Source organism: Coregonus lavaretus (assembly GCF_964263955.1).
Source record: "Coregonus lavaretus genome assembly, chromosome: 12".
NCBI classification, from domain to species: domain Eukaryota; kingdom Metazoa; phylum Chordata; class Actinopteri; order Salmoniformes; family Salmonidae; genus Coregonus; species Coregonus lavaretus.
Genome location: NC_139999.1, coordinates 44775845 through 44800145, shown reverse-complemented (window position 1 = coordinate 44800145; position 24301 = coordinate 44775845). Strand labels below are relative to the sequence as shown.

The 24301-nt window shown below is 45.2% G+C and overlaps 1 protein-coding gene across 1 annotated transcript in view; it reads left to right on the top strand.

Annotated features, from left to right (window-relative positions):
- Positions 1 to 985: 985 nt before the first annotated feature.
- LOC311138848 (dihydropyridine-sensitive L-type skeletal muscle calcium channel subunit alpha-1-like) overlaps positions 986 to 24301 on the top strand; it is a gene marked incomplete at both ends in the record, with an annotated part of 25292 nt that continues 1976 nt past the window's right edge. The window contains 26 exons of the mRNA XM_084173649.1: positions 986 to 1176; positions 4769 to 4874; positions 11321 to 11460; positions 11763 to 11905; positions 14317 to 14469; positions 14562 to 14767; positions 15191 to 15294; positions 15378 to 15523; positions 15982 to 16063; positions 16192 to 16352; positions 16517 to 16742; positions 16945 to 17152; positions 17374 to 17494; positions 17680 to 17894; positions 19588 to 19657; positions 19773 to 19905; positions 20272 to 20401; positions 20673 to 20732; positions 21076 to 21182; positions 21344 to 21431; positions 21675 to 21782; positions 22620 to 22672; positions 23033 to 23179; positions 23355 to 23556; positions 23655 to 23813; positions 24111 to 24221. Of these exons, the coding sequence (XP_084029775.1) occupies positions 986 to 1176; positions 4769 to 4874; positions 11321 to 11460; positions 11763 to 11905; positions 14317 to 14469; positions 14562 to 14767; positions 15191 to 15294; positions 15378 to 15523; positions 15982 to 16063; positions 16192 to 16352; positions 16517 to 16742; positions 16945 to 17152; positions 17374 to 17494; positions 17680 to 17894; positions 19588 to 19657; positions 19773 to 19905; positions 20272 to 20401; positions 20673 to 20732; positions 21076 to 21182; positions 21344 to 21431; positions 21675 to 21782; positions 22620 to 22672; positions 23033 to 23179; positions 23355 to 23556; positions 23655 to 23813; positions 24111 to 24221 (3570 nt within the window). The remainder of the gene's footprint in view (positions 1177 to 4768; positions 4875 to 11320; positions 11461 to 11762; positions 11906 to 14316; positions 14470 to 14561; positions 14768 to 15190; positions 15295 to 15377; positions 15524 to 15981; positions 16064 to 16191; positions 16353 to 16516; positions 16743 to 16944; positions 17153 to 17373; positions 17495 to 17679; positions 17895 to 19587; positions 19658 to 19772; positions 19906 to 20271; positions 20402 to 20672; positions 20733 to 21075; positions 21183 to 21343; positions 21432 to 21674; positions 21783 to 22619; positions 22673 to 23032; positions 23180 to 23354; positions 23557 to 23654; positions 23814 to 24110; positions 24222 to 24301) is intronic.

Genomic DNA, 24301 nt, shown 5'->3' with positions numbered 1-24301 from the left:
TAATCTAATTGTCTAATTTGATGCAATACAGTAGTTCAGCATAATTGTGCTCATTCCTCAGACCTGGGGCCTGTCATTAATGTTTGGGTTCTATATATACAAAGCCTTTCACAAACCATGTTATATAACACAAAGCATTGGGCATGATAGAGCACAAATTGATACCTTAAATAGTATGTGTTTCAATCTTAAGAGTCACCAACTGTTGACAAAGATCTCAAAGGCAATAATTCACAGACACGTTTCCCACCATCGACTCCATTCCATGATGTTAACTCTCAACCAATGAGGAGACACCCCAACTCCGTTAGGCACCGTAGTAGCCATCATGTCTGTCAAGGCCAAGAAAAAACTTTTGAAAGTCAAATAGTACAACCAATGTCTGGGGACTCGGTGTTACAACCAATGACAGGACATCACTCCAACCCTGTTAGCCAATGACATGATAGTACTATAGGGCCGACAACAACATAGTATCTGCCTTACCCTGCCTTAACCTTCACTCTTGGTAAATGTACCCCCCACTTCCAACACCCCCACCAGAATGACACTCATTGTCTATATTTATTCTCTCCGCTGACCAACTGTTCGTCCAACCAATACACAGGCACAGATCTGTCATCTCAGAAAGGGAGAGAGAGAATGCGAGTGTGTGAGAGAGAGGGGGAATGACCGAGAAATAGTACAGGGAGATATAGACAACAGAGAGGAGATAGGAGTGTTGTGGAATAAACAAGTGCATACCCAGCAGGTTATGAAGAGGACTAGTAGGAGTAGAACACCAGAGCAGACCTGGACTAGTTGAGCAGGTGAATTGCTAGCTGACCTGGTGGAATACAGCACTGAAAGCAACCATCTTCACTTGGGCCAACTTGGTCCAGTATCTGGACGACCAGGTCAAGTTGGGGGTACAGTAGCTGGCTGGCTGAAGAGGCCATTTTAGCAACCATCTTCACTTCATCCAAACTCCCCAGGTAGAGCCAAGATGGCGGACAGTGGCGGCGAGCCTAACCTGCAGTCCTACATTATGGACGAGGAAACTCTGAAGAGGAAGCAGAAGGAGAAGCTGAAGAAGCTCCTGGCCACAGGGGGAAACCCTCGGCCCGCACGCTCCCTCTTCTTCCTCACACTGAAGAACCCCTTCCGCAAGGCTGCCATCAACATTGTGGAATGGAAGTATCCTTTAGGGGTCAGGGGTCAAAGGTCAGGGGTTAGGGGTCAGGAGGGTGTGGGAACAGGTAACGGCTGTCACTAGATAACCATGCTCAAATTACGTAGCTTCGTCCCAGATCTGTTTGTGCTGTCTTGTCAACACAGCTGGCTAGATATGAAAGGTTTGGCCACTGACTTTTAAACCATGAAGCATGGTCAAGCTTTTAGACATTTGTGGTTTGAATGCACTGCACTTCCATTGTTTCTAACATGGCCAAATAGTGAAGCCTGTCTGTGGATTGGTGGTATAGTAAATGACTGTTTATGACATTGATACATTTGGTCTTGTATTAATGGTCAATGCAACCCAGCAGTGTTTCGCACATCGTGCCCCAAGCCCAGTTTCTATTGAGGTTATGGATAACAACTGGGTTGTTAGAGAGTTAAGGCTTTGTGTATTTGGTGGATGAAAGAGAAGTCTTTGAATGGGTGGTAGCAGCAGAGCGTCTGGGAACAACTGCTTCAGGGATCTGAGGAATGGCTGACTTAGTGATGACTCAACACTTTATAAAGCATCTCTCGTTGAGTCTTGTATTGTCTTGTATTGAATAACCATATCTATGTATAGCCATAGAGTTATAATCACTCTGATATGGTCACACATTATAATCACTGGACACAGCCCTTACATTTTCCGGTGGTCCAGTCCAGTATGCAGACCTGCTGAACTGTAGAGTGGCTTGAGCACCAGAGCAACAGGTTGATATCCCTGCTAAATCAACAGCTATTGGCTCAAACTATAGGTTTTAGAACAACATGCCGTAGCATCAGGATAGAGTGGAGATGACCCATATTGGGTTGTGACTGGGAGACAACATACAGAGTACATTTCTGTTAGAATCATCTTGTAAATGCAAATGGTCTTGAGGACAAATCCACCACAGCTCAGAATCACTTTTTAACCCTGTGCATACCATGAATCCCACATCCAAGGTTACAGTTCTGTTTTGGTAGTGAGTAATGACTGTGGCTGCAGTAATGGTCCACTGAGATGTGTTATAATCCAGTGAAGCTGTTGATGGAAATATGTAAAATATGAGTTTGTTCAAGCGGCGTGATGATATTCCTGGGGATGGATGGACAGCTGTCCTCCCACGTCACAGCCTAAAAACAGACACGCTAAGCTAAGAGAATGCTGCCTCAGACACAGACTGGTGGTGGAACTAGGTACTGCAGTTTGAGAGGGGAACAGCATGATTACTATAATAATGTAGTGGTAGTAGGTTATCCATGGTGTTACCCTGATTACAGCTTTGTATTATTACACACCCAGGAGTGCAATATTGCACAGTATTGACCGTTTGAATGTGCTGTACTGAAGGGACCCAGATATTTGAACTCGCCACCATCTTTACCACAGGTGCCAACATAAATAGATCTGATTTTCTTCTAACTGATCCATTGTTGGCCTCAAATGTCTTCCAGTGTGTTTTAGATAGCCCTGGCTATATGGGAGAGTCCCTATTGAGGGGTTGCACATACATCAGTTAAACTGAAATAGACTCACTTTATTGATGTGTTTGACATTTTATGATTCAGATGCATGGCCAAGATTGCTAGTTATGGTTACTCTGTCAATAGTTATCCTGTAACTGATACAAAACTAGCCCAAGCACTAGTTTACTGTAATATGAAGTCTACGGTGGCATGTTAAACCATACACCTTATGGCTACTTAGATAGTGTACTTCATCTAATAGGTGGGTGAGGTTGAAAGATCTCATTGAGATGCATGTGTACTTCCTGTAGGCCTCGAATGGTGGAATAGCTATCCATATCCATCCATATACAGTGGGGAAAAAAAGTATTTAGTCAGCCACCAATTGTGCAAGTTCTCCCACTTAAAAAGATGAGAGAGGCCTGTAATTTTCATCATAGGTACACGTCAACTATGACAGACAAATCGAGAAAAAAAAATCCAGAAAATCCCATTGTAGGATTTTTAATGAATTTATTTGCAAATTATGGTGGAAAATAAGTATTTGGTCACCTACAAACAAGCAAGATTTCTGGCTCTCACAGACCTGTAACTTATTCTTTAAGAGGCTCCTCTGTCCTCCACTCGTTACCTGTATTAATGGCACCTGTTTGAACTTGTTATCAGTATAAAAGACACCTGTCCACAACCTCAAACAGTCACACTCCAAACTCCACAATGGCCAAGACCAAAGAGCTGTCAAAGGACACCAGAAACAAAATTGTAGACTTGCACCAGGCTGGGAAGACTGAATCTGCAATAGGTAAGCAGCTTGGTTTGAAGAAATCAACTGTGGGAGCAATTATTAGGAAATGGAAGACATACAAGACCACTGATAATCTCCCTCAATCTGGGGCTCCACGCAAGATCTCACCCCGTGGGGTCAAAATGATCACAAGAACGGTGAGAAAAAATCCCAGAACCACACGGGGGGATCTAGTGAATGACCTGCAGAGAGCTGGGACCAAAGTAACAAAGCCTACCATCAGTAACACACTACGCCGCCAGGGACTCAAATCCTGCAGTGCGAGACGTGTCCCCCTGCTTAAGCCAGTACATGTCCAGGCCCGTCTGAAGTGCATTTGGATGATCCAGAAGAGGATTGGGAGAATGTCATATGGTCAGATGAAACCAAAATATAACTTTTTGGTAAAAACTCAACTCGTCATGTTTGGAGGACAAAGAATGCTGAGTTGCATCCAAAGAACACCATACCTACTGTGAAGCATGGGGGTGGAAACATGATGCTTTTGGGCTGTTTTTCTGCAAAGGGACCAGGACAACTGATCCGTGTAAAGGAAAGAATGAATGGGGCCATGTATCGTGAGATTTTGAGTGAAAACCTCCTTCCATCAGCAAGGGCATTGAAGATGAAACGTGGCTGGGTCTTTCAGCATGACAATGATCCCAAACACACCGCCCGGGCAACGAAGGAGTGGCTTCGTAAGAAGCATTTCAAGGTCCTGGAGTGGCCTAGCCAGTCTCCAGATCTCAACCCCATAGAAAATCTTTGGAGGGAGTTGAAAGTCTGTGTTGCCCAGCGACAGCCCCAAAACATCACTGCTCTAGAGGAGATCTGCATGGAGGAATGGGCCAAAATACAAGCAACAGTGTGTGAAAACCTTGTGAAGACTTACAGAAAACGTTTGACCTGTGTCATTGCCAACAAAGGGTATATAACAAAGTATTGAGAAACTTTCGTTATTGACCAAATACTTATTTTCCACCATCATTTGCCAATAAATTCATAAAAAATCCTACAATGTGATTTTCTGGATTTTTTTTTCTCATTTTGTCTGTCATAGTTGACGTGTACCTATGATGAAAATTACAGGCCTCTCTCATCTTTTTAAGTGGGAGAACTTGCACAATTGGTGGCTGACTAAATACTTTTTTTCCCCACTGTAGCTTGGTTAGGTAATATCAGTGTGTTCCTGAGTGTTTGAAAAAGAAAGGAAAATACCCCACACAGCATCTTATTGTATATTTAAAAATGATATTATTTCCTACACCCTGCAGTTCTGTCATCTGCTGGATGTGTATAATGTCGGTTGAACCTTTCCTGAGTGTTCCCCTTCAGACCGTTTGAGATCATCATCCTGCTGACCATCTTTGCCAACTGTGTGGCCCTGGCTGTGTTTCTGCCTATGCCTGAGGAGGACAGCAATAACACCAACAGCAACCTGGTGAGTATGGACCCAGTACCCACCATTTCATATGGATTGAAAGTGATGGAGATCGTGATGCTACTAGTTGTGGTTTAATTAATGTAGGTTGAGAAACAGGGTTCTCTTTCAAATACTTGTTTCGATGTCTCACTATGGGATTCGCTGTCGGAGATAGACAGGTCGAGTTGCGAATGAGGTGAGCCCCTCCCTCTTTATAAGGTGCCACTCGCCCCACCCTCTGGTCATTATCGCTTTCTTCCTTGCGAAGATCAATACGCTCTCTGAAGCTCTCCTCAGCACGACTTGACCCCTGTCTTCCTGCTTAACTGTTCTCAGGCGAACCGCAAGGTTAACGCTGCCAAACGTAGGACCTCAGCTCTCGCTCTTTGTGTTGAGTATTGACCGAAAGGAACGTTTTTGCTTAGAGTATAATTTGTTTTCAAAGTATTCTACTCATTCTAAGTCTCCGGTTGCAGCTAGCGTCACACGGCTAGCTACTGAGACTTGGCTAGCGCAAGCCGCAAGGCCTATCTAACCCGGCTAGCTATAACTAGCTTTGCAGCTACACGCGGCTAGCACTCACTTAACCCAAGTCTACAACCTTTATGTTTTCTTCTCTGAGTTATGGAACCTGCTACCCGAGCAGGGCCCCTGCCCTAGCACCACACACCTGTGTCCATGCAGGGCCATGATAGCAGGCAAGGATACACACTCCTTGTGTATCACCTGCTTGGTGGTTGAGCATGCCAAAGTAGCACTCACTAACCCTGAGTCCTGTGTGCATTGTAGGAAGATGCCTAAGACCGGCCTCAAACGGACCGTTCTCCCTCACAGCCTGAGGGCAATGAGGCTACCCCGCAACCCCAACCCTCCTGGGCTAAGGTAATGGATGGTTTTGAAGACCTAGCAGCGGGGAAGGGGGGAGGGGACATCTCGAGGCCCTCTAGCACCCTAAGCACAGCATCTTTACCCAGACAACAAAATGTCGGGCTCATCGATACCTGCAGGCGGGCAGCGACCAGGCTCAATATTGAGTGGCCTGTACCCGTGGGGCGTGAAAGGGACTGGCTCAATGGGAGGAGGACTGTCTCAATGGGAGGAGGCTCCCCTCTCACACCATCCCAGGGAAACAACTCCTCCCAGCAGTCCCAGCTTGTGTGGCGGAAAACCCTGTCTTGCAAGGTCCTGACCAGACACTTAGTCGGAATGGACATGAAGGGTATGGAGAACCCGGTGGTTGAGCCATCCATGCCTCGTCACTGTCCAGCACAACTCTCCCTGGAAAGACGGAGCGCTTTTCTGTCTCCATCTTCCAGAAGGTGTATGTGTAGGCGGCACGTTCAGTACGGGCGTTGAAAGTTACGTCCCTACTGATGGCTTATCAGAATGGTTTGTTGCCATCGGCACAGCCAACTCCGACTTCTGGGAGGAGATCTGCGTTGTAGCAGACCTCAACCTCTGGGCCTCCATACAAGGCTGTGGGTGTGCCATGAGCCTCGCTGTGGGGGAGGAGAGAGCCCTATGGTTAAAATTGTCCAGCTTGTCGGACAAGGAGAAAGCAGATTTCCTTGACGCTCTGATCGAGCCTAAGGAACTGTTTTGGCCGGCTGTCACCACCATGCGGCGGAAATGCGAACATTGAAAGAAGGAGGGCGAAGCCTTCGACTTCTGCCTGCCCTGCAGATCCGGGTACCATGGCAACCCGGTCTACCCTTCCACAAGCCAAGGCTTCGCGGCAGGGAGAGGGCAGCACACTGGCTCCAGCGGTAGAGTGGGGCAGCCAACAGTTCACACCATGTCCTGGCCTGTTCCCTCTCAGGTGGAGCACAGACTTTCCCCCCACATCACTATGGGGAAGAGGCACATCCGTGCTCCTTAAATCCTATCCCCTGTGCAATGGCTCATTCCTATGCGTCTGCTCACAGGGAAGGCGAAGGGAGCTCACTCAACCCCCAAGTGCCCTCCTTGCCACAGAGCAAAAATACAACAAAAGGGCGACTCGTCACCACTGGTGAGCAAGAGTCATCTAACTTGTGGGCGACTTGCTGCAAGAGCAGGGAACTGCAAAATGCGCAGTCCAGCCCAGGGTCTTGTCCGCAGTTCGCTATGAAGCCACCCGTTTTCAACGGAATTCTGAATTCAGTAGCAAGTAATGACTCAGCTCGCATGCTAGAGCAGGAAATCTCCTATCAATTGAGTAAAGGGGCAATCAGAGCTATACCAGCCGCAGAGAGCCATTTCGGTTTCTACTCCCGGAACTTCCTGGTTCTCAATGCCACTGGTTCACTTCAGTCGACCTACAGGACACTTATTTTCACATAAGTATTCTGCCAGCACACAGAAGGCTTTCTCGGGTTTGCCTTTCAGGGCTCTGTAACACTTTATTTGGATAGTCCATCTGTAGATGCTCTACAGACTATCTACAGACAATCAGTAACATTTCAACTATCTACTAACTCTAACCCTAGCCCTAACCTTAAACCTTATCCTAACCCTAAACTTAACTCTTAACTCTTACCCTAATCCTAACCTTAAACTTAACCCTTACCCTAACCCTTATTCGAAACCTAACCCTAACCCTAACTGTAACCTTAGTAAGCAGTTGCTTACCAACAGATAGTTTGTTGATAGTATGACCATCTGTAGATATCTGTAGACCATCTGATACATATGGACTATCCGGACTATCCAAATAAAGTGTGACCCAGGGTAAAGCCAACGAATACCTCGCTGTCCCCTTCGGGCTAGCACTAGCTCCCTGGACGTTCAGCAAGTGTGTGGAGGCGGCTCTAGCGCCCCTGAGAATCAGAGGACTCAGAGTCTATGCCTACATAGACAATTATCTGTTTTGCTCCACGACACAGGAGCAAGCAGTACGGGACACGGCTTCCCTAGGTTTCAAGATCAACCAGAAAAAGAGCTGTTTGGTGCCAACACAGAGAATAGAATACCTAGGCGTCAAGCTGGACGACGATACGACTCTGGTGGCATACATCAACCGCCAGGGCGGCACCCACTCTCAGCATCTACACAGACTAGCTGTCAAGATTGTTCTGCGGAGCATACCTACTTTCACTATGCGTGACTCATGTCCCGGGTGTACAGGGAATCCCCTGTACAGGGATTGGAGACTCCATCCCCCAGTGGAGAACCAGATCTGGGTGAGATATGGTCGAGCCACCGTAGATCTCTTCGCATCGCACAAAGATGCACACTGCCCGTTGTTCTTAGTGCTGGCAGGAGACGCATCACTAAGGGTGGACGCACTGGCACACCCTTGGCCAAGGGTGATGCTCTACAGCTTTCTTCCCCTAGGCCTGATACTCCCTACTCTAGTCTACTCATCTTGGTAGCCCCTTGATGGCCAGGGAAGCTCTGCTTCTTCTCCAAGCTAATGGAGAGATTTTCCACCCTCACCCAGAAACCCTGGCCCTTTGGCCCTGGCCCATGAATCTGAATGCGACAGGCTTGCCATTCAGAGTAATTGAGACTATCCAGAGTGCCAGAGCACCTTCTACATGCTCACTGTATGGTAACAAGTGGTGCATTTCTTAAGTGGTGTGAGCTAAGGCAGATCATTCCTTACCAATGCTCTGCATCCGAGATCTTATGCTTTTTGCAGGACCTTCTGGACAGAGGGAAGGCTTTCTCCACTGTAAGCGTATATTTAGCCGCTATCTCTGCCTGCCATACAGGCTTTGACAACAACACAGTAGGGAGGCATCCCCTGTTATGTCATTTTATGAAGGGGTGCGTCAGTTACGTCAAGTCTCTAAGCCTTTAGCACCGTCTTGGGACATGTCTATTGTGCTTGAGGTTATTTCACAGCAACCTTTCGAGTTGCTGGAAAGCGTGGTTATGAAATATCTCTCCTTCAAAACCACTTTACTGATTGCCCTTGCGTCTGCAAAGCAAGTGAGTGAGCTGCACGCACTGTCAGTCCACCATTCGTGCCTACAGTTTGCTCCGGGGTTTTCACAAGGTGACTTTGTTAACTGATGTCACTGCACCTTCTTTGGTGCATACTGTCCTCAGTGTCGGAGCCTCTGAGGGGTGATAATGGATTTGAATAGCTTGTCTGCGATAAGGGAGTTGGCCATATCCCATAGTGATACATCGAAACAAGTATTTGAAATTGAACTCAAGATTACTTGCGTAACCCCGGTTCTCTGAGAATACGAGTGCGATGTCTCACCTAATTTCCCTGCTCGCAAGAGTGCAAGGAAGAGAGGCATGCTTGAGAATGGCCAGAGGGTGGGGCGAGTGGTGCCTTATAAAGAGGGAGGGGCTCACCTCATTCGCCACTCGACCTGTCTGTCTCCGACAGACGTTGTGTGATTGGTTCTTCCTTAGTTATGCGACTATCCAGTGAATCCCATTGTGAGACATCTCACTCATATTCTCAGAAAACTGGGTTATTCTAGTAACCTTGAGTTTTCCTCATGAAGCCTCCCCGTCTGTCATGAATAAACAGAACATGTGTGTGTGCATATGTCTGAATGTGTAGTGAGCACTGTATGCATACCTCTATCATGGAGGTGAATTACCTGATTCTTTCATGGTCCTGCTGCTAACTGGTCACTGTTCTGTTGTATGAGCACAGTTCATAAATCAAGCAGACTGGGATCTCTGGAGCCTAGTGTAGTCACCTTGGCTTTTGATGGGCACAAAGGCCTGGATTCTTGGTGTAATCCAGTTTGACATCATCAGTGCAATCTGAGCCAGCAGCAAGTGCTAGAAAGTGGACCTGGTTTGTTTGTTTGGGCAAGATGCTAGACTGCCCACATGGAACTAACTGCTGTCCAACTCTGATAGTTCTGCTCATTTAGAGTTTTGTAACACTATCTGAAAAGGATCATGAAATCAACCACAAAATGCCCATGTGAGAAATGGATAGACAGATATTTCTGTATCTGAGTGACCCCAATCCGGAGACAAAGATAGAGGGGTCGTTCCACCGATTCGGTGCCTTATGGGAAGTGTGTATAACATGATAAAAATAATGATAAATGATTTCACCTAATTTTAACATTCTGTCATTAAGAGCACATGTTCAACTTAATACAAAACATGTTTTCCCATCTCAACAGGTTAGTAAGTACCTATAAAGTGCCAAATAAAGTAACAGGGTTGACTGTAACAGGGTTGACTGTAACAGGGTTGACGATTTCATCTTAAATCAGCCTTGTGACAGGGGGAATGGAAGCTTGTTGTGTGCAACAGGGAGTGGCAATTGAATGCAAGCTTCACCTCAAACAAATGAAATTGCTAAAAAAGATTATTGCCTGTCTATCTCAGTTTTCCACTACAAAACACCAGAAAATGGCCAAAAAGAGTAGAACCAGCTCACCTGCTTCTATACTATGATTTGGCTATCAGATGTTCAATGTTCGCTTTTGAAAAAACATTTAAAAAGGAATAATTTCACCATATTAAAATGAGAGTTTAGTTCACGCAACAGGGTTGACCTTAAAATGAGGGACAGACATAAATTAATCACTAATCACATAAAATAAATAATAATCTTCAGAAATGACTTTGTCAAAGCAACAAAATACCTAAGGCTTTACAATGATGGTGAAATGTGTGTGTGTGTATGTTGGAAACCTAAAGACACATACTATAAATGCCCCTATAGGAATGTCCATGACATGCCAGAATCTAACCCAATGTAATTTATGGTCACTGTGCTACAAGCAGTACAGTACAGCACTTTGAAACTTTATTAACAGGACTGTTATTTACGCTATAAAACTCCCTGCCCATGCCATTTCCCTGGTGATCTGAATAGTCATACCCTATTAAGAAATCAAGCATCAAATAGAACATAGCATTACATGTTACCCATTGCCACTTGTTACTGCATCCATCATCACTGACGTATGCCTATTTGTTTTCTTATTAATCGCTTGTCCATGCTCAAAATCACGTTTTAAGTTCAAGTTTAAGTTAATTTGCCATGTAGAGGACAGGCACAACAGTATACAAACATTCTATTTCTTGCAAGTCAACAGACAGGGTGGTGAGTGAGCGGGTGCCATCGTAGGGACCTCAGCTCTGAGGTGCCCAGTTGTTAGTCAGTGGGGCCATTCTCTGGATGCCTGGCCTGTAATGGGAGAGGAGGAGAGACACAAATACACAGAACACCAGGGAGCTACTGAGCTGAGGGATTTACCAAGCAGGATCAATGACTTAGTCAGTTTAACTCTTGCAAATACTCTAAATAACTCAATATTTCAAGTTGAGTGTAAAATGAATACACTTGAAATGGTTGTTGTGTCATTGACTCCTAAACTCTTACAACTAGCCATCAGCTAGAATGTATTTGGAGCATTTGTCACCAAGCAGAATCAATGAATTGTACTCCATTACACATATTAATTAGGGGTACTGTATTATGGGTACTGTAGTCATGTAGTTAGTACATCATGATACCCTAACAAGCCTCTATCGTTGTTTCACAGGAAAGTCTGGAGTACATCTTCCTCATCGTCTTCTCCATAGAGTGCTTTCTAAAGATAATAGCCTATGGATTTCTATTTCACGAGAATGCATATCTGCGGAACTGTTGGAACATACTGGACTTTGTCTGTGTGTCTGTGGGGTATGTAGGGAAGATATGAAAATGTTCTGTCATGTTCTGTCATGCTCTGTCATGCTCTGTCATGTTCTGTCATGTTCTGTCATGCTCTGTCATGCTCTGTCATGTTCTGTCATGCTCTGTCATGCTCTGTCATGCTCTGTCATGTTCTGTCATGTCATAACTCTTCTGTGACTATATGATCTTGTTTATCTCTCTCTGCACTCCCTTTTGTCCTCCTCTATATTTCAACCTCTTCCCTCTCCCTCCCATCTCCCTCTCCTCTCCTCTCCCCTCCCATCTCTCTTCCCTCTCTCCCTCTCCAGGCTGTTTGCTGTCATCGGGGACTTCATCACCTATATCAGTGGTGTCGAGGCTCAACCAGGGGACAAGGGAGGAGGCTTCGACATGAAGGCCCTCAGGGCGTTCAGGGTGCTCCGGCCCCTCAGGCTCGTCTCTGGAGTCCCCAGTAAGGACCACTGTACAATAGGGACCTTGTAGCAGTCGTAAGGGCAGGAAATCAGCAAAAGGCAAGGCAGGTTAAAGTGTAGAATTACAAAATAAATAGCCTCTGAATCAGGCTTAACATGTCCTATTTATATTAAATAAACCAAAACGTATTTCTCACAAGTGTAGCATAGTTTGTATAAGCTCTACAAACAATATGTCTATTCCGAGAATGTGAATGGTAAATTAATGTGATAATATATTGAATGAATAAAAATAAATTACCGATATAACAAAACGCTAACGTTATAGATTACTGGGAAATGACAGGGATTAACGGTAAACTCATTACTGGTGATATATTTAGAGGGTAATTGCTAAGCATTTAAAAAACCAAGGGCAAGACAATGAATGCTCCTGAATTGGTGGGAAGCAGAGAGCTAGCTCATTTGTGGTAAGAGGAGCCTAGCACTCACTTCACCACAACCATATTCTGAAAACACTTACCTTCAGAAACCATGCTAGTGTTAAATACAATATGATTTGGTTCATTACAGTGAGTTTGCAGTTTGATCTAGTTATATTGGTCAACTACTGCAGTGGTTCCCAACCAGGGGTACTAAGATCCCTGGGGGTACAGTGCCTTCAGAAAGTATTCAGACCCCTTGACGTTTTCCATATTTTGTTACTTTACAGCCTTATTCTAAAATTGATTAAATAAATAAAAATCATCAGCAATCTACACACAATACCCTATAATGACAAATTGAAAACAGGTTTTTAGAAATGTTAGCAAATTTATAAAAAATAAAAAAACTGAAATATCTTATTTACATAAGTATTCAGACCCTTTGCTATGAGACTCGAAATTGAGCTCAGGTGCATCCTTTTCCCATTGATCATCCTTGAGATGTTTCAACAACTTGATTGGAGTCCACCTGTGGTAAATTCAATTGGTTGGACATGAAAGGCACACATCTGTCTATACAAGGTCGCACAGTTGACAATGCATGTCAGAGCAGAAACCAAGCCATGAGGTCGAAGGAATTGTCTGTAGAGCTCCAAGACAGGATTGTGTCGAGGCGCAAATCTGGGGAAGGGTACCAATTTTTTTGGGCAGCATTGAAGGTCCCCAAGAACACAGTGGACTCCATCATTCTTAAATGGAAGAAGTTTGGAACCACCAAGACTCTTCCTAGAGCTGGCCGCCCGGCCAAACTGAGCAATCGGGAGAGAAGGGCCTTGGTCAGGGAGGTGACCAAGAACCCGATGGTCACTCTGACCGAGCTCTAGAGTTCCTCTGTGGAGATGGGAGAACATTCCAGAAGGACAACCAGCACTCCACCAATCAGGCCTTTATGGTAGAGTGGCCAGACGGAAGCCACTCCTCAGTAAAAGGCACATGACAGCCCGCTTGGAGTTTGCCTAAAGGCACATAAAGACTCTCAGACCATGAGAAACAAGATTCTCTGGTCTGATGAAACCAAGATTGAACTCTTTGGCCTGAATGCCAAGTGTCACGTCTGGAGGAAACCTGGCACCATCCCTACGGTGAAGCGTGGTGGTGGAAGCATCATGCTGTGGGGATGTTTTTCATCGGCAGGGACTGGGAGACTAGTCAGGATCGAGGCAAAGATGAATGGAGCAAAGTACAGAGAGATCCTTGACGAAAACCTGCTCCAGAGCGCTCAGGACCTCAGACTGGGGCGAAGGTTCACCTTCCAACAGGACAACGACCCTAAGCATACAGCCACGACAACGCAGGAGTGGCTTAAGGACAAGTCTCTGAATGTCCTTGAGTGGCCCAGCCAGAGCCAGGACTTGAACCTGATCGAACATCTCTGGAGAGACCTGAAAATAGCTGTGCAGCAATGCTCCCCATCCAACCTGACAGAGCTTGAGAGGATCTACAGAAAGGAATGGGAGAAACTCTTCAAATACAGGTGTGCCAAGCTTGTAGCGTTGTACCCAAGAAGACTCGAGGCTGTAATTGCTGCCAAAAGTGCTTCAAGAAAGTACTGAGTTATAGGTCTGAATACTTATGCAATGTATATTTAATTTCTTCATTTGTTATACATTTGCAAAAATGTCTACAAACCTGTTTTTGCTTCGCCATTATGGGGTATTGTGTATAGATTGATGAAGAGAAAAAAACAATTTAATCAATTTTAGAATAAGGCTGTAATGTAACAAAATGTGGAAAAAGTCAAGGGGTCTGAATACTTTCCGAATGCGCTGTACTTGGCCTATCCACAGGGGGTACTTGAGAAGACTCATGACACCATAGGCCTACTGGTAAAATGTAAGAGGGGGTACTTCAGGGGTACTCCAGGCAGAGCAAAATTCATTTGGTGGTACAGTAACTGAAAATGATTGAGAACAACTGGACTACTAGGTCTACTGGTTTAAAATGTGTCTGCTCTTCCCCTGCAGGCCTGCAGGTGGTGATGAACTCCATCCTGAAGTCCATGCTACCTCTGTTCCACATCTCCCTGCTGGTCTTCTTCATGGTCACCATCTACGCCATCGTGGGACTGGAGCTGTTCAAGTGCAAGATGCACAAAACCTGCTACTACACAGGCACAAGTAGGAAACACACACATGCACGTGCATGCACACACACACACACACACACACACACACACACTACCTATATCTTCTCCCCCGTTGTCCTGCAGATATCATAGCCACAGTGGAGAATGAGAAGGCATCTCCATGTGCTCAGGCTGGTAATGGTCGGCGCTGCACCATCAATGGGACAGAGTGTAGGGCAGGCTGGGCCGGACCCAACAACGGCATCACACACTTTGACAACCTGGGCTTCGCTATGCTCACTGTCTACCAGTGCATCACTACCCAGGGCTGGACCGACGTGCTCTACTGGGTACTGTGTTACATCACCCCTATACCTTAATATTACTGCACTGTTTCATCCTGTTCCATTATGTTCCCCTCTTAATGTAGCCCATACCTGTACTCTCACTCAGTCTCATTATCTGTCTGTTTCTCCATCCATCCATCCATCCATCCATCCATCCATCCATCCATCCATCCATCCATCCATCCATCCATCCATCCATCCATCCATCCATCCATCCATCCATCCATCCATCCATCCATCCATCTCTCTCTCTCTCTCTCTCTCTCTCTCTCTCTCTCTCTCTCTCTCCCTCTCTGTCTCTCTCTCTCTCTCTCTCTCTCTCTCTCTCTCTCTCTCTCTCTCTCTCTCTCTCTCTCTCTCTCTCTCTCTCTCTCTCTCTCCTCTCCTTCCACTCCTTCTCTCACTCCCTCTCTCTCGCTCCCTCAGGTGAATGATGCCATAGGTATGGAGTGGCCGTGGATGTACTTTCTGACGCTCATCTTGGTTGGCTCTTTCTTCGTACTCAACCTGGTTCTGGGTGTGCTCAGTGGGTAAGAGGACACACACACACACAAACAAACACACATACACACACACACCTTGTCCTTCTATATCTCTCTTTCCCCTCCATCAGTGAATTCACTAAGGAGCGAGAGAAGGGTAAGGCGCGTGGAGAGTACACAGAGATGAGGGAGACCCAGCAGCTGGATGAGGATCTGAAGGGCTACATGGAGTGGATCACACAGGCCGAAGTCATGGATGCCAATGGGGAGGGACAGGGTACTTATGACTTCCTAACCCTATCACCAACACACAATAGAATAGAGGAGTACATACATTTACATTTTAGTCATTTAGCAGATGCTCTTATCCAGAGCGACTTACAGTTAGTAAGGAGTCAGCCCGTTGCAAACGTCATGCAGATTAGCATTTTTTGTCATGAATCTTGTTCTGGTGGCAGGTCTGCAGAGTGGTCACTAGCTGGCACAGTCACAAAGTCATCATATCTGATTTTAAACCTAACCCTAATCCTAACCTCGACCCTAACCTTAACCACAATGTTAACTCTAATGGCTAACCCTAACCTTAAATATTTTTGTTTTCATGAATTTTTACAATATAGACAATTTTGACTTTGCAGCTGGCCTATCTAAGAGGAAATCGCTCAGTTCTGCCTCCAGGACAAGACTTATGACAATAAACGTCAACCTGCTGACATCAGTGTCTCTTGTCCCCAGGCCTGCTAACCCTGGAGGATGGAGAATCCGAGGCAGGGAGCCTAAAGGACATGGACACCATGCAAAAAATCATGTACTACTAGTAAGTACACACCTACACCAGCCTCTGACTGGGACAACACTCAGGTGTTTTGATGAAAGAAAAGTCTGACAGACCTCCTCCTAACATACCATCTCTTCCTCCTCTCTCTCATCTCTCACTCTGTTCAGCAAGCTGGCGCGTAAATGGAACATTTTCTTCCGGCGTAAGTGTCTTGTTTATGTGAAGTCCCGAATGTTCTACTGGTGGGTGATCCTTCTGGTGTTTCTGAACACGCTGGCCATCGCTACTGAACACCACCAGCAGTCCCAGCAACTCACCGAGTGGCAAGGTCAGTATCTACATATCACATCTATAGCTTCAACACATACTGTATATACACAATCCCAGCATCTAACAAGGCTGTTGTCTATGCCATGGCTAACACATGCAGACCTCTCTCTCTCTCTACCCCATGTCTCTCTCTCCCCACCACTTCTCCCTTCCCCATCCCAGACACTGCCAACAAGGTGTTGCTGTCTCTGTTTGCCATTGAGATGTTTATGAAGATGTACGCCCTGGGTCTCCAGCAATACTTCATGTCTCTGTTCAACCGCTTCGACTGCTTCGTGGTCTCCACCGGCATTCTGGAACTCATCCTGGTCCGCATGGACGTCATGACCGTCACGGGCATCTCGGTGCTGCGCTGCATTCGACTACTTAGGCTGCTCAAAGTAACCAAGTAAGACTTTACATTAGGCTGCATTAGGGTTTCAGGTGTGTTAGTGGTGGACTGGATTAATATCCTTCACACACCACGGCTCTCCAGGTCCAGGATTGGTCCAGTTGATGGGTTGATTGATTAATTGATTGCGTCTTACATCCCCCAACCCCCAGTAGCTTCACAGGAAGTGCGTAGCACTTACTCTCTGTGTGTGCTTCAGGTACTGGACGTCTCTCAGTAATCTGGTGGTGTCCCTGCTGAACTCGACCCCCTCCATCGCCTGCCTGCTGCTCCTCCTCTTCCTCTTCATCGTCATCTTCTCCCTGCTGGGCATGCAGGTGTTCGGAGGCAAGTTCAACTTCCCCAATGCGCCCAAACCCCGCAGCACATTCGACAGCTTCCCCCAAGCTCTCATCAGTGTCTTCCAGGTAGGCAAGGAAACACAGTTTTATTCATTATTATAACAGATGTATCCCACTAACAAGATGAAGGATGATATGGACATCTGAAGGAGCATATGTACATGTATGATATGAAAATGTTGGACATTAGCACTTGCTTTTTGTTTCATTCACTGTGGAAAAGCAGGCCGATCATTTGTCAATGGGACCCTGACTGTGTTGCTTCCCTGCCTCACTCTCTCTGTCAGATCCTGACAGGGGAGGACTGGAACTCTGTGATGTATGACGGCATCATGGCGCATGGCGGTCCCACCATGCCCGGGATCCTCGTCAGCATCTACTTCATTATCCTCTTCGTCTGCGGAAACTGTATCCTGTGTGTGTGTGTGTGTGTGTGTGTGTGTTGTGTGTCTGCGTTGTGTCTGCACACTCAACTTGCTAGTCTAAACTAAAACAAACCTCAACAGACAGAAATTAGACTTAAATGCTGTCATTGGGTAAATTAGTCTCTCTTCCATTTCCTACTGTAATGAACTTTGACCCCTAGCTCTTAGACATCCTGCTGAACGTGTTCCTGGCCATCGCCGTGGACAACCTGGCAGAGGCCGAGAGTCTGACCATGGCCCAGAAGGAGAAGTCTGAGGAGAAGAAACGCAAGAAGCTGCTTAGGGCTAACATGCCTGACAAGGCCACAGAGGAGAAAGCCCTCCTGGCCAAGAAGCTTGCAGCGGAGAGAGCCAAAATAGAGGGCATCCCTACCACAGCCAAGGTCAGATATTTCCAGTAGAGGTGCATGGGTAAAATCACTGAGGAAGCCAAGCCAAGACAGTAAAAAAGCAATATTGTGATAATTGCGTTCATACGCCACCGTGATATACAATAAGGCCGTGACAACAAAAAGACAGCAGTCACAAAGTGGCGGAATAAATTCAACTACACATACATTTGTTTCATCACAAAACCGGAGAGCAACATCTGTCCAGTGAAGTCCACAAAGCAAATATTGCATGAAACAAACAGTTATATGACCTGCAGCATGGTCAAGCAAGTTAATGTTTTCGACAGTTTACTAAACAACTACTGATTTAGAACCACGGAGTTACCGCAAATCAGCACAAAGACAACAGGAGCACTGCCTCAGCTATTCCAGCACCATTTCAACTTAAACATGCAAACATCATGAAATCAACAAGGCTATATATGCTTAGTTAAATACACTGAAAACAAACTTAAAGATACCAAAAACAATTTAGTCCAATCAATGTTGCTAAATATCATGTGGCGGTCCATGGTACTAATTTATGTGTGTGTGTGTGCCCGCGCAAGTAAAACAAAACATGTACTTGTAGACTAGTTGAACGCCAATGCCATCCTCCTTTCTTTCATGTTGGCAAAACAGTCTATGGCTCTGTCATACGGTACACTTTTAGTTTTTGTTGTCATAAGCTACCTAGCTAAAATGCTTGCTAGCCTAACTTCCTTGCACAGACAGCAATGAACCAGCTAAGTTAGCCAGCTAGTTAACGTGAGCCAGACCCGTCGCCAGACCTCAGTCTTAAGGGGGGCATATGAAATGCATGGGAGGGCACAATTATTATTAGCCTACAGTACGTATATTTAATAATACATTCCCTCAAGTGGGGGGGGGGGGGGGCACAAGCATTTTTGGGGGCGGGCCCGGCCCCCTATGGCCCGCCCATAGCGACGGGTGTGACGTGAGCCTACTAGTCTACATCTAGGGTACATATTGAACTTCAATCATCTCAGGTCTGTGGCACAATATATTCATTCATGGTTAGATCAGAATCGCCATCATAATCATTGGCCTGTACAGAGAATTAAGTCAAAACCACAAGTCCAAATCCCCATCTCCATCATGGCTTAGGAAAGGGCCGATTTAGCAAGCTAGCTACCGCAGGAGATCAACACAAGCAGACCAGAAACAGACAAGTTTTTCTGAAAATGACAATTTTCTTGGGAAGTTATTTGATTGGCATTTTGCTGCACCAGGACAACCCACAGTTGAGCTCAGCTCAGCGCTGATTGGTTAATTATTTTATGCATTTTTCATCAAGGGAGACCAAATGCTTGCTGGCATCAATCAATCAAATGCTACGGGCCAACATTTCATACGCTTTTGGTCCAGACAGCATCAGCTAAACATACTGAGTCAGAGGGGCTCAGATGATTTCTACGTGAGATTCAGCCATTTTTCCGTATTGACGGAAAATTATGAAAACACAGAGAGACACAAAATATAAATTATTTTATCATTTGTATTTTTATTGGTCAAATACTTGGGGAAGCCTGGTTTCCCTTGGCATCCATGAATACACGCCAATGTATATTTCACACTGTTGGCTATTGTCCACAGAGAAACCTGCCCCACGTTTGGAGTTAGTGTAACCGCTGGAATTTGAACCCAGGCCCCCCTCTAATCAAAATGCTTGTCTTTGTCACAGCTGAGAGTGGACGAGTTTGAGTCCAACGTGAACGAGATCAAGGACCCCTTCCCCCCTGCTGACTTCCCTGGTAAGCCCCATTCTCTCACACACCTCTGGGCACATCCATGTCAATCGAATCTGGATCTCACTGAATTTTGAATTTAGAACATGTGTCACGTTCTCCTGTTCTTTCTTTCGTCCAGGCGATGATGAGGAGGAGGAGCCTGATATCCCTGACACCCCGAGGCCCCGACCAATGGCAGACCTGCAGCTGAAGGAGGAGGTGGTGCCTATTCCAGAGGCCAGCTCCTTCTACATCTTTAGCTCTGAGAACAAGTAATGATGATGATGATGGTGATGATTATGGTGATGATGATGTACTTGCTAAGACTGCGATATGTTGTTGTTTATCTACCTTATAGTTGAATGCACTGACTGTAAGTCACTCTGGATAAAAGCATCTGCTAAATGACCAAAATGTAAAATGTAATGATGATGGTGGTGATGATGAATGCATTATGATGTTGGTTTTATGTGATTGTTTTAGCCTCCTTACTTGACTGTCAGTCACTCTGTATAACAATGTCTGCAGTTAAATGCCTGTGATGTAAAAAGTATGAAAATGTATGAACTCACTACTCACTAGTCATTTAGCGTCTGCTAAATGACTAAAATGTCAAATGTAAAAATGTCCCCCTCCAGGCTCCGTAAGCTGTGCCACCGCATCATCAACGCCACCACCTTCACCAATATCATCCTCCTCTTCATCCTCCTCAGCAGCATCTCCCTGGCTGCCGAGGACCCCATCGACCCCATGTCCTTCAGGAACCAGGTGCCCACAGACATGCCTGCTCTGCCTGCTGTATCATTAACCCCCTTATCTCAGATGGAAAAGCATTTGTTTCAGTAAAGAAAGCAGAAAGGGAAAGAATTTTGACATAATAACTGACACAAAAGGGTTTTCTTAAGGTCTTAAACCTACACAGCATGACTGCAAGACTGTACGGAGTACTACATAGAGATTCTGCTAAAGGGCTCAGGTGCACTACTACTTTGAAATGAATCCATCCACATTGTCATGTTGCCCTGTTTCCCCTGTGTAGGTGCTGGCCTCCGCTGATGTTGTCTTCACCTCAGTGTTCACTGTGGAAGTTGTCCTCAAGGTAACTAGGCATTGCTTGTCTGTTCCACTACTAGTATAGCTGTACTGGTTTAAAAAGTCACTTTTCTGAATGGGATCATGTCTTACATGTTTACATTACCAAGTACATTAACGGGGTAAATCCCTTTTCTGCAGCAACGGTAAATCGTTAATGTGACAAACTCTCTCGACATTATGTTACATCCACTTTGCAGCACTTTTTTAACCTGCACTGCAGCACAATTCAACTGTAGATGTTTTCACACGAGTAGCTGTGGTTCATGTGGGTTCATAGTTTGTTGGTTTGAGAGGGTTTATGTGTCAACCAGTCTCATCATCTCAGTATCCATCCGCCTCTGCGACAGATGACCGTATACGGTGCCATCATGCACCCCGGCTCCTTCTGCCGGAACTCCTTTAATATCCTGGATCTGATTGTGGTCAGCGTATCCCTCCTCTCCATGCTCATGGAGTAAGTAGTACCTGGAAATGTATAATGTCATTCAAATCCTGTGACACAACTGAATCTATTCCATAATGCTTGATATAGCTTCAGTTATGAATGTGTGTCTCTCTCTAGAAATACAGATTATAGACAAGTAAAGTGTGAGATGTGGTGCCTGCCCTATCTAGGTCCAGTGCTATCTCTGTGGTGAAGATCCTCAGGGTGTTGAGGGTGCTGAGGCCCCTAAGGGCCATCAACAGGGCCAAGGGCCTCAAGGTGAGCTTACCTGTGCTCTCTCCAATCCCCTTCACATCTCTACCCCTCACCTGTACTCCTTACCTGTACTCCTTACCTGCTCCTCTGACACTATATTCACATTCTCATTGGTCTTTTACATGTTCCCATTACCTAATGCACCAAATGCAATACTTTGACCAACCCAGCAGCTGCATATTTTTCTAGTTCTGGTCCTGGAGTACCCGTCTGACATGCTGGTTTCTGCTGTCTCTTGTGGTCTAGCATGTGGTCCAGTGTGTTTTTGTGGCCATCAAAACCATCGGCAACATCGTGCTGGTTACCATGCTGCTAGACTTCATGTTCGCCTGCATTGGAGTCCAGCTCTTCAAGGTGAGCTCTAGATAGGGATGTAGAGTATTTTATAGGGATGTATGGTAGTTTATAGGGATGTATGGTAATTTATAGGGATGTATGGTAGTTATAGGGATTTATGGTAGTTTATAAGGATGTATGGTAATTTATAGGGATGTATGGTAGTTTATAGGGATTTATGGTAGTTTATAGGGATGTATGGTAATTTATAGGGATGTATGGTAGTTTATAGGGATTTATGGTAGTTTATAGGGATGTATGGTAATTTATAGGGATGTATGGTAGTTATAGGGATTTATGGTAGTTTATAGGGATGTATGGTAATTTATAGGGATGTATGGTAGTTATAGGGATTTATGGTAGTTTATAGGGATGTATGGTAATTTATAGGGATGTATGGTAGTTTATAGGGATTTATGGTAGTTTATAGGGATGTATGGTAATTTATAGGGATGTATGGTAGTTTATAAGGATGTATGGTAATTTATAGGGATGTATGGTAGTTATAGGGATTTATGGTAGTTTATAGGGATGTATGGTAATTTATACACCTGATGATCAAAACAGAAGTCTACACACAATCAAAGCTAATATTCTCAATCATGTTCTGTATGTATGTATGGGCTCCCGAGTGGCGTAGCGGTCTAAGGCACTGCATCTCAGTGCTTGAGGAGTCACTACAGACCCCCTGGTTCGATTCCAGGCTGTATCACAACCGGCCGTGATTGGGAGTCCCATAGGGCGGCGCACAATTGGCCCAGCATCGTCCGGTGTAGCCCGTCATTGTAAATAAGGATTTGTTCTTAACTGATTTGCCTAGTTAAATAAAATAAATATGTGTGTTCATCCCTGCAGGGCAAATTCTACGCCTGCACAGATCCTGACAAAATGACAGAGGAGGAGTGCAAGTAAGAGAGTGGTGATGTTGTTTAGTCCCTCGCCCACAACATTACATGACAGTACAGAATGGAGCATCACATTAATCCTGCTTTCTTTCTCTCCACCACACTCTTTCTTTCTTTCTTTCTTTCTTTCTTTCTTTCTTTCTTTCTTTCTTTCTTTCTTTCTTTCTTTCTTTCTTTCTTTCTTTCTTTCTTTCTTTCTTTCTTTCTTTCTTTCTTTCTTTCTTTTCTTTCTTTCTTTCTTTCTTTCTTTCTTTATCTCTCTCTCTCTCTCTCTCTCTCTCTCTCTCTCTCTCTCTCTCTCTCTCTCTCTCTCTCTCTCTCTCTCTCTCTCTCTCTTTCTCTCCCTCCCTCACTCCTTCTCAGGGGTAACTACATTAGGTACCAGGAAGGTGCCATCCATCCGATGACCATCCATAAGAGAGAATGGATCAACGCAGAGCTCAACTTTGACAACATCCTCGAAGGCATGCTGGCTCTCTTCACTGTCTCCACCTTCGAGGGCTGGCCAAAGTGAGACATACATACAAGCATGGGATTTTGTATATATCACATGACACGCCTAATACAGTACTATGGAACACATAAAAGTGTATGTATTTCATGCTTGCTCAAATGCCTTTGTGTGTGTGTGTGTGTGTGTGTGTGTGTGTGTGTGTGTGTGTGTGTGTGTGGTGTGTGTGTGCAGGTTGCTCTACAAGGCCATAGACTCTAACATGGAGGACATGGGTCCAGTGTATAACAACCGCATTGCCATCTCCATCTTCTTCATAGTCTACCTCATCCTTATCGCTTTCTTCATGATGAACATCTTTGTGGGTTTCGTCATCGTTACATTTCAGGAGCAGGGAGAGCAGGAGTACAAGAACTGTGAGCTGGATAAGAACCAGGTGTGTGTATCTGTGTCTGTCTTTTAAGTTTGTTGTTTTAACAACTCTTTCTAACAGCAGTGTGTAACCCCTCTGTGTCCTGTCTTCCCCTCTGACAGCGTGCGTGTGTCGAGTACGCCCTGAAAGCCCGGCCGCTGCGCTGCTACATTCCTAAGAACCAGTATCAGTACAATGTGTGGTACATCGTCACTTCCTGCTACTTTGAGTACCTCATGTTCCTGCTCATCATGCTCAACACCATGTGTCTGGGGATGCAGGTAAGGCTATTGGAGGTGGTTTAGGGAACATTTTCATTTCAAATACAAAACGGGAAACTTTGAAAGTACTTCTCCTGCATCACATCAATGCAATGTCCCTACAATATATTCCTGTGTCCATCCCTTCTCCATATCTAGGATTAAAAAATACAAAATAAAATGTGGACACTCTTGAAAATGTGATGGGCATCTCAAGAGATTGAATCCTGGAAAATGTCAAATAAATAAATAAATAACTATCTTCCCTTTCTCATTTCCTTCTTCTCTCCTCCTCTCTTCTCCTCTCTTCTCCCACAGCACTGTAACCAGTCAACCCATGTGACCGACCTGTCAGACATGCTGAACGTGATCTTCACTGTGCTCTTCACTGTGGAGATGGTCCTCAAACTCATGGCCTTCAAAGCTAAGGTCAGTGGTCCATAGAGATGTCCTGAATGCACTACATTACCCAAGATGCCTTGCAAATCAATGTAGAAGCAGAATGATTC